At 45.1% G+C, this 10,331-nt stretch overlaps 1 protein-coding gene across 1 annotated transcript in view; it reads left to right on the top strand.

Annotated features, from left to right (window-relative positions):
- PGPEP1 (pyroglutamyl-peptidase I) overlaps positions 1-6,323 on the top strand; it is a 28,747-nt gene extending 22,424 nt beyond the window's left edge. The window contains exons 3-5 of the mRNA XM_044658646.1: positions 2,228-2,344; positions 4,193-4,425; positions 5,888-6,323. Of these exons, the coding sequence (XP_044514581.1) occupies positions 2,228-2,344; positions 4,193-4,425; positions 5,888-6,080 (543 nt within the window). The 3' untranslated portion in view covers positions 6,081-6,323. The remainder of the gene's footprint in view (positions 1-2,227; positions 2,345-4,192; positions 4,426-5,887) is intronic.
- Positions 6,324-10,331: the final 4,008 nt, after the last annotated feature.

Below are 10,331 nucleotides of genomic sequence, written 5' to 3'. Positions count from 1 at the left end.
GAGAGAGAGAGAGAGAGAGGAAGTAAGAGAGGGAGGGAAGGAAAGGAAGGAAGTACAAGGGGCAGAGAACAGTAAGGAGATCAGTTTAACATGAACAGACCAGGCCATGACCACATATGAAGCACCTACTGTGCACCATGTTCTATACAAAGTATTGAAGACACTGAGATAAAAATGAAACAAAACTTGTATCCTGCTTGAGGAGAAACAACATGAACAGAGAAAAGTCAAGATAAAGACATACAAAGTAACTCCTGAAAGAGAAGGAGGAAGAAAAAACTAGGGAGATGAGGAGAGACTTCATTCCAGAGGTGGAGACTGAGCAGAATGTGGCAGGGAACTAGGACATATTCTAGGTAGGGGATTGTTGTTATTGTTCATCATTTTGAAGAGGACCAGTGACATCATGGGACTCTGTCTTAACTTCTGAGTTAATTGAATTGAAGTGAGGCAGAGTTGCACAAAACTATCCACTTCACTCCCTCTTCCTCTTAGCCAAGTCCAGTGACAAGACAAAAGTCAAGAGGCTGGCAACGGACAGGAATACAGTGAATGGCCTTGGCATCTTCAGTGGCAATTCCGACTAGGCATTCCACAGTGGCTACTTCTGCAGCCTTCGTGGGCATTGGAACAAGGAAGTCTTCACTTGGAGTAGACATCCCTCTAAATTAGCGACAGGTTTGAAGCCTGTCGGTTCCCCTCAACCTGGTTCAGGATGTGGTTACTGTACATGCTTCGGCCTCTTGGAGCACAAGGGATACAGCCTGCACAGGTGTGGAGGCTAGACAGCGAATGTTATATGTAAAGAATGGCCAGAAATAAGGGGAAATAGTGTGAAAATGAGCCTGAAAAGGGAAGTAGGATGCTGATTGCTAAGGGCTTTAGGTGCCCTTGGTCAGAGAGGCAATAGGAACCACTGTAATTTCCTGAGGAGCAACATTTTGTGGGCATGCTCAAGGATGCTTAGGAATATCACTTGGCAGCTGTGTGGAGAATGGGAGATGGGAGAAATGGGAGACTGTCACAGTGGTTTGGGCAAGAGGTAATAAGACCTGAAACTAGGGTGATAGAATTGTGTGAGTAGAGCAGGGAAGGTGGATGTGAGAGCTGGGAGCAGTGAGGGAGGGGACATAGTCAAGCCAGGAAACCTGGCTAAATGAGGAATGGCAGTGTCCTTGGCACAAAGAAGAAGTTAGGAGGGCAAATGGGGCGAGCTCACATTGAGCCTTCTTGTACTTTTTTCACACAGTGAGCTTAGTTCTACTCTTTGAGGCCAAGCAAAGCAAACTCTCTCTCCTTTGACAACCCCTCAGGTATTGTAACAATTAAAAATGATAAAGGCTGATATTATGAGGAAAAGTAATATTTTAATTAGGGCCATGTTGGTAAAATATATAAGACCATGTGCCTGGCTAAGATCTATTCAAACTGCCTGCTTTCCATACCTTCTATCCCCTTTTGCTGCTTCGTAGGAAAGAGAGCAAAGTCAAGCCTCATCTCCCCATTTAAGTCACGCTCTATGTTGGTTCAAGTTGGTTGATGTCATCACATCCAAAACCGGAAACCCATTGGATCATGGAAAATGTAGTTTCAAAGTCCCCCACATGTCCACAGGAACTTTGTCATATGTCTACATATCTTGAGGCTCAAATGAGCCCCAATACTTCTAAATGGAACCCCAGAACTTATTCAAATAACACAGTATTCAAAGACCCTGAATGTGTCCTCCCTGAGTGTTGGCTGATGCAGACCACTCTGACCCTCCTGTCTCTCAGCCCGCATATGATGTGTGATTCAGCATTTCCCAAGAAGAATTGATTGGGCCATTGGCAAACCACAGAATTTAGTTGGAGGGGACCTCACTAGCTCTCTAGCCCAATCCAAACCCAGTGTTTGTTCCCTAGAAAGGAAGAATACAAAGAAGTAGAGGAAGACATATGAAATAACAGGTGAAAGAAGCAGAACCATGACTGATGGGCTACAACTGTATATAAGGAAACAAAGATAAGGCCTGAATGAATACCTAGAGACAAAAGATGGGAACACAGGGGTCTTTGCCCCTCATAAAAATGTTTGCCCAAAAAATGCCTTTGTTTCTGGAAGCTTTGAGGATCAAGGACTGTTTCTGTAGCTCCTGGAAGATATATGCTATTGTCTCTTCCCTCTCAATCCAAAATACTTTGTGGAAATGATGAGCTCAGCTTTAACTGTTTCCATTCTTTTTCAGGAGCTGGAGAAACTGGGCCTGGGAGACAGTGTTGACCTTCATGTGTATGAAATTCCTGTGGAATACCAAACAGTCCAGAGGCTCATACCTGCTCTGTGGGAAAAACACAGTCCTCAGGTGAGTGAGAAAGCTAGTACCCTCTCCTCCAGCCCACAGCCACCCACTTCCATCAGATGATCAACAGATCTGTACAATTTGGAGACTTCAATATTCAATCCTAAGCAAATGCTAACTGAACCTCCCCAGGGTCCAGAGTTTGCAGCATCATTGCAATAGCTGGGAATGGGAAAACCATTTCCCATACCATTAGAGGAGCAATAAACTGGAGTGTATCCCATTTCTCACACCCAGCACTGAAGGCCCACGCCTCTTTTTTCTCAGACTCCCAATCCATGGACCGTACTAGCACATTCCAGTTTGTGCGTTGGGGCTGCTGGCAACTGTTCATGTGGTAGAACTTGTCAAATGCTAGAAGGTGTCTCCAAAATATACCTTCCCCTACCAAGGCAAGGGCTACAATTTAGTAATGCCTTTGCCTGGAAAGGGCACAGCTAATTTCTTCTTCATGCCTGCTAGACCATGGCTCCCTCTCAAAGGCTTTGCTAGCAAAGCATAAGCCCTAACAGGTCCCACCATGTTGGAAAAGCTTAGTGTATAGACCAAGTAGTGAACCATCTGTCTGTCGTTGGAAACCAAGGCTTCCTAAATTAAGGAAAACATCACTAGATAAGGCAGCAACTGTCCCAGATTATTTACTGTGTCACAGAGATGTTGCAGGCTGACATTGGTGAAGGGGGTTCCCATGCTGATGAAGTAATGAAGCTCTAAAATATTGTTGGAAGAGGTATTAATTTAGATCATGACTTCCAGGAATAATGGCAAAAGAGATCTGCTAATATTTATACTGGAACCACAAATCTTGTTTCCTTCTAGCCCTTCTGGTCATTGTTAAGCATTCTGTATATGAATCCATGATGGGTCCCCTAACAGATGTGTGGTGTTAGCAGGAGGTCCAAGGCTTTAGACAGGCCTGTCCTACTTGGCCTAAAACCACCTGAGCTGTGTCATAGTTAGGTATCTCTTAGGCAGACCCCTGTGTCCCCATCCTTCATCTCCGGGGATTCACTCAAGCCTTGTCTGTATGTTTCTTTGTATACAATTGTAGCCACTGGTCCTGGTCACTGATTCTGCTTCCTTCATCTGTTATTTCATATGTCTTCCATATTTCTTTGTCTTCCTTGTGTCAGCCATTCTTCATCGCATCACAATACTCCATTACTTTAACATGTCAGGTTTTTTTAATCTGTTTTTCAGTGGGACATTTAATTTTTTCCAGTTTTTTCTCAACTATAAATAATGTTGTCTATTGTTGAACAGTTGGTGCTTTTGTTTTTGTTATTGCTCTTATGGCATAGTCCCAAAAAGAGGTCAAAGGGTATAATTATTTTTATAACTCTTGCATCCTGCCAAATTGTTCTCCAAAAAGATGGTATCCGTTTGTAATTCTACCAGTAATATATCCAGAGACCGGAATTTTAAGTAGCACTTACCAGACAATTTGGAAAGAACGAGAACTAAGTTCCAGAGTCTAAATCTTGGGTTATCTCAAATCGAATCCTAGAAGCTGTTGAAGCTAGTATAGTTTGTTTTTGTGGACCAACTAGCCCCCTTTTCACATACCTTGAGACTGGGCCAAGCCTTTCTAGCCACTGCCATGTTATCCTAGGTGAAAGACTCTGCTTGGCCTCCTAAAAAATTTACCCTCCATGATGCATCTTATGGCCTCTTCCACTTAGCAAGGCAAGACCAACCAGCTGCATTCTGGGTCCCGTGAATGTTTCACACTTGCCCCAGCCCTGCTACTCACTCAAACCATTTCCTCAGGTTCAGACTGAAGCAAAGGATGATAAATATGTCTAAATATTTCTAGTTCCCATCACTGTTAAGTGCATCATTCCTCTACAGCTGGTAGTCCATGTAGGGGTGTCTGGCATGGCAACTACAGTTACCTTGGAAAAATGTGGCCACAACAATGGATACAAAGGGCTGGACAATTGCCTTTTCTGTCCTGGTTCCCACTGCTGCGTAGAGGATGGGCCAGAATGTATTGACTCCATCATTGACATGGATGCTGTCTGCAAGAAAGTGACCACCCTGGGTCTGGATGTCACAGTGACCATATCCCAGGATGCTGGCAGGTATGATGGATCCTCTGCAGGGCCTGGGGCTGGAGGAAGGGCTGTGACCTGTGACCTTTTTTTTTTTTTAAATTATTTTACTAGATGACTTCTCAAGATCCTTTCAGTTCTCGGTGCTATGATTTAATGATTTTTATTCTGGAAAATTGGGGCTCATTAGGTTGATCTTGTCCTTGAAAATCAACCCCCCCCTTTTTTTTTTTGAAGAATCACAGACTCTTAGATTTAGAAAGATCCCAAGAAATTCTCTTGTCTACCCCCCTTACCTCTTTTATCCACGTTCTTTTTAAACCCTTCCCTTCCACCTTAAAATCAATACTGTGTACTGGTTCCAAGGCAGAAGAACAGTAAACAGTAAGGGCTAGGCAATGGGGTTAAGGGACTTTCCCAGGGGCACACAGCTGGGAGGCCAGATTTGAACCCAGGACCTCCTGTCTCTGGGCCTGGCTCTCAATACACTGAGCCACCCAGCTTCCCCCTTACCCACATTCTTAATAGATGGTCCTACAGCCTTTATATGAAGAACATGAGATTTGTTTCTTGTTGAATCAACCTGTTTCATTGTGGGTTGGCTATGATTGCTTAGGAATTTCTGTATATGGAGCCAAAATTCAGTTCCCAGAATTTCCCACTCATTATTTCTAGTCTGGCCTTCTGAGACCAACTAGAATAAGTCTTGTTTCTCTTCTTCCTACTACAGCTGGAGTTCTGGATCTGAAGTCAGGAAGACCTGAGTTCAAATCCATCCTGAGACACTAGCTTTGTGACCCTGGGCCAGTCACTTAAACCTCTGTTTGCCTCAGTTTCCTCATCTGTAAGATGGGGATAATGATAGCACTAACCTTCCAGGGTTGTTGTGAAGGTTAAATGAGATAATATTTGTAAAGCATTTAGCACAGTGCCTGGTAGATAGTAGGCTCTATATAAATGCTTATCCCCTTCCCTTCCCTTTCCCTTCCTGTCCCAAACACAGGCTGACCTTCTGTCTTGGAATTGATACTTAGTATTGGTTCCAAGGCAGAATGCTAGGAACTGGGGTTAAGTGACTTGCCCAGGGTCACACAGTTAGGATGTGTCTGAGACCAGAGTTGGACTCCAGACTTGGTTCTCTAACCACTGAGGCACCTAGCTGCCTCATGAAGGCTTTTCCTAACATCAATCAGAGACTTGAAGCTAAAAGTATGTGGACCAGAATAATTAATGTCTATTTGAGACCTATGTATATTTCTGGGTGGTGGATAGTATCCATAGAAATGTTCAAATAGCCCATTGGTTGTGGCATATATGGGGACCCCCTCAATATTGTCATCCTTTAGCCCATTTAAAGCCACCCCAAAACCACCCTGAAAGGCTTCAGTCTGCCTTAGGTCACTGCAATTCCCTGTCGTGTTTGGTTTCCATCTCCGGTCACTCAATGTCTTCTGGTATCTTTTTGGCCTCCCCTCCTCTCGTCACGCCTTAGGTACCTCTGCGATTTTACTTACTACACCTCCTTATACCAGAGTCACGGCCGATCCGCCTTCGTGCACGTCCCTCCTCTCGGGAAACCTTATAACGCAGACCAGTTGGGCAGAGCCCTGCAAGCCATCATCGAGGAAATGCTGGACATGCTGGAGCACTCGGAAGACCAGATCAGCTACAGCGACCAGCACTGAGCGGGACGGGCAGATCGTCACGGTCACCCCGGGAGCAGTCCCCTCCTGCTGAGGACTTCAGGTATGCCATCCAGCCCTGCCGTCCAGGCCAGGAACTAAAGACGCAAGCACACAAACTGGGCTTTGCTCCATTTCTCTGATGCTTACTTGGCACCCGTGAAGCTGATTCAAGAAAAGGGGCAAAGGTTTCTCTTCCTCCTTTCCTTTCATTTTCTTTTTTGAAAGCCAGCTGCAACCATTTACTTTGTTTCCTGAAGTGGCCAAACTTTCTGCAGAGTCTATCCATTAGTCAAGTGGCATCGGCAGACTCGATTACATGCTGGGGTCCAGATGGTCAGGACTGACATCTGGAACAGGAGTGTTTGGTTAAGGGGGAACTGGGTGATGACCTCCCCCCTCGCCTGGTTAGTCCTTCATCTAAAAGGCTGGGGAAGGGCTCTGGCCCAGGTCTTTGTATAAAGTAAAAGAGACCAGGCAAAGCTAAAGAGGCCGGCTGGGATAGCTTGCATTCGAAGACTAGCGCTAGTTTGGGTCACGGGTTAATTTATCATCCTTTGGGGTTAAAAGTCAAACACGAGAGAGCAAAGTTTTCTTTTTTGTTGCTTTTGGGTTTTTCCAAAAGTTGAGTTTCAAGTTTCTTTCCCTCAGCCCCAAAGGTTCAGTCCAGAAATGTGGCTCTGTGAGACCGACTGTTTGTCTCCTGTGTCCTCGAGAGCCGGGCACACATCAATTTTTCTGGCTGCCTAGAGTGTGGAGGGAAGTATCCTATTCCCAGCGGCTCACCCTCTTTGCCAATTCTCCCACCCCTGCCCAGAGCAGAGGCTTTGTGTTGCCTGGGAGAAAAAAAATGGTTTGATTTTTGTGTGTAGGAGTGGGATGTTTTGCTTCGAGGGTATTTTTTGTTTAAGAAAACAAAGCAAAATAGGACCGAACACAACACAACTCAACAACTCACCCAACTGAAAAAAAAAAAACAACAAACCTCCAGAGCCTCCACTAGCTACCATTTGGGTGGGCTTCCTTCACCTATCCTTCTGGCCTTCGAGGCCACCCCACCCTGCTGACCTTTGCAATTGTTCTTTACTTGCTATTGTTTTTTCTGTATTGCCCCTCTCTGGATGAGGGAGGGGAGGGGCTCTGTTTTAAGAACTGCTGATGAGTTCATTACATTTAACCATTTCCAAAGGGGATTCCCATCTGCACTAAAGCCTGCCTCTTTCTTGGCCATAACTCAGACCTGATGGGGCCTCCAGTGGAGTTTGGGAGAGGGGGCTGCTAAGAGACAGAACTTTGACCTTCTGCTCTGAATAGGGTGATGGGAGTGTCTGAGACCCTGGCCCGGGAGGTGGGCAAAGAGAACAGAAAGGGAGCCAGGCATTGGGCTTTCCAGCTTGCCCCCAGCCCACAAAAAGTGGCCCATGACTGTGGTTGTGCAAAAGGGGGCAGCACACAGCGTGGCCAGAGTCCCTGTGGGCCAAAGTGAAACCGGGCATTGCTGAGCAATGTTGTACAGACGTATACAACGTAAAAGCCATATAGACACATCTCGGCAATCTCTGCTCAAGAATCCCACCATTTCCTTTCCAAGCCTTTTTCTTTTTAAGATAAATACGGTTTTATTATCTAAATGTGAAAGATGCTGGAGTTGGACTTGTTGAGAGCTATCGGATCAGCATTTCCCAGCATCAGATTCCTTTTTTAAACATACTTTTTAATGAAGGAAAAATGCAAGATTTTTTTTTTGAGGGCATGAGCAGTTTCTCCTCTTCTCTTTTCCTTTGGAGACAATATGGCTTAGAGCTTGAAGTGCTGCATTTACAACCAGGGAGACCTGAGTTCAAATCCTGCCTCTGACATTTCCTAGCTAGCTGAGTTAGCAGGGGCCACCGTCTCCTCTAGGAATGGGGATACCAATACCTGTAGTACCTACCTCACAGGGCTGTTGTGAGGCTCTCACCAGATCATGGGTGTGAAGGGCTTTGCCAAATTGAAAGCGCTGTATAAACATTGAGTTATTACTTCCTGAGCTGATGAATCTTTGGAAAACATGCCTATTCTGAAGGTGGGGATCCAGTTTGAAATCTCTCTCAAAAAGGATCAGGGAACAGGAACAGGAATGGGAGCTTTGTGGCTGAGAGGAGCAAGAAGGACGGCCAGATTCAAGTCTCTGGGCTGGTTTGGTACAGCCAGGCATTCTCATGCCTTCCAGCTCCAGGTAGCCATCTTGCCGATTTGTTGTGTCTGATTTATCAACATGCACTCTGCACTCCCAGGAGGCAGCCCTCTCCTCTTCCCATTCTGCTCTCCATCCCAAAGTAGCCGTATGTCTGATTTGGGTAAGGTCTGAGTTCTTGGCCAGGAAGACTTAACAGTGTGTCTAAGCAAACATTCTCCCACTCCTCTCGTATTATTTAAACTTTTTAAAAACAGTATGTCTGTGGAGTTTGTGTAGATGAGGGAGAATACTCTGGAATGTCTTCTGAGGCCATGAATTTTGTCACCACCTGCAGGGAAAAGTGTGAGGCAGGCGGGAGAGAACTTAGTGGAGGAATCCGAGGAGAAGGGACAGCCCTGAACAATATAGCCTTTTGGGGGATTTTTCTCAAACACATTTCATGTCAGTCAACCTGTCTCTGGATAGAAAACTTCCCCTTTCTCCAAGGTTGTACTCATTTGGGGGGGGGGTGTCTTTTTATTTTATTTTATTTTATTTTGGCTTTGATTTCCAATCCATGATTAAAGCATTGTGTGATTTTATTTACTAGAAATATAACTTATTCTATAATCATTGATTTTTCAACTGAGTAAGTAGCTGAGGCCCATCTGTAGAGATGGGCCTCACATCTTGTCCTTAGTGAATTTTTGTATAGTGATCACAGTAATTGTGGTATTCAGCTCATTTTATTTAATCTGATTTAAATTAAACATTTCACTCATCATTGCCAACTTTTTCATTTTCTCCTTTGGTTAAATCATTCATCTCTACCTCGTCATTTCTCCCATATTCCTTGCAAGGGACATTTTTCTCTTGCCTTGATTTCAGATTCCCAATCCCTTGGGTGCTTTTGGACAGGGATGATCTGAGGAGTGAGGTTTGGGTTAGCTGAGGTCAGTGGGAGCTGTAGAGGGCTCCAAGAGGCTCCCTAGAGGACTTCCAGGGAGTAAGCAACTATGGTGGCATGTGAAAGACAGATGAAAGAAATGTAGTGAGAGGAGGTCAAAGAAGGAAGAGTTAGGGGATCCTCGGAAGATAACCAGTGAGTCTTTGCTTCCCTTAAGAGTAAGGCTCTCTCTGCCAGTCTGCTAGACTGTCCCCTCTAGGCAGCCAGGAATTGGGTATCAATTTTAGTTGTGGGGTAAATCATGGTTCTTTCATAGAATCGTGGCTTTTCAGAGCTGACTGGGACCTTACAATTCTCAGGAAAAGAGATCTAAGTAAGAGGCACGTGGTGTTCTGGAAAGGACCTTGGGTTACTGGGAGATTTTGATTCCGGTCCTCATTCTGCCACCAATATGCTTTGTGACCTCAGGCAGGTCTCTTCCCCTTCTGGGTTTCAGTGGCCCAGTCTCTAAGATGAAGAGTTGAACCAGACCCTAGTTCCAGTCAACTATGAGTTTTTTTGTTTGTTTGTTTGTTTTTGGTTTTTTTTTTTTTTTAAAGGCAATCGGGGTTAAGTGACTTGCCCAGGCTCACACAGCTAGGAAGTATCTGAGGTCAGATTTGAACCAGATCCTCCAGGCCTGGTACTATAGCTACTATAATACCTAGTTGTCCCCAACTATGACTTTTTATGAGTCCATGACATGTTTGCCTGGCCTTGAGAAGCCTAGAGTTCTATCGGATTGGAGTTTCCGTTTCAGTGTTGTCATTTTCTCCCTTTTGTAGAGCTTTGACACCCGCTTCTCTGATTTCATCTCAAGCCTTTCCAGAATGCAGTCCCCCACCCCGCAAAAAAAAGAAGCCATATGGCACATTTTTCAAAACAAATAAATCTAGTTTTAAAACACTGGCAGCTCCAGGAGGTGACTGGTGTCTGGCAGATCGAGCCTGGGAATCATTGTTAACACAGAGAGACTCCAGAGGGTCCAGAGAAGGGCAGGAGAGAGCAGTCATGTGTGAGATGGTGAGGGAGGGGAGGGCGAGATCCAGCTGGATCAGAAGAAAGAAAGACTGTAGAAGCTGGAAAGGAGCCAGAGCCCCCAGAGAATCCTGCAATGTCCACTTTGGAAGGGGACCTCAACCCCCTCATT

The sequence above is a fragment of the Gracilinanus agilis genome, chromosome 1 (genome assembly GCF_016433145.1).
Source record: "Gracilinanus agilis isolate LMUSP501 chromosome 1, AgileGrace, whole genome shotgun sequence".
Classification (NCBI taxonomy): domain Eukaryota; kingdom Metazoa; phylum Chordata; class Mammalia; order Didelphimorphia; family Didelphidae; genus Gracilinanus; species Gracilinanus agilis.
This window is presented reverse-complemented; position numbering and strand designations above follow the sequence as displayed.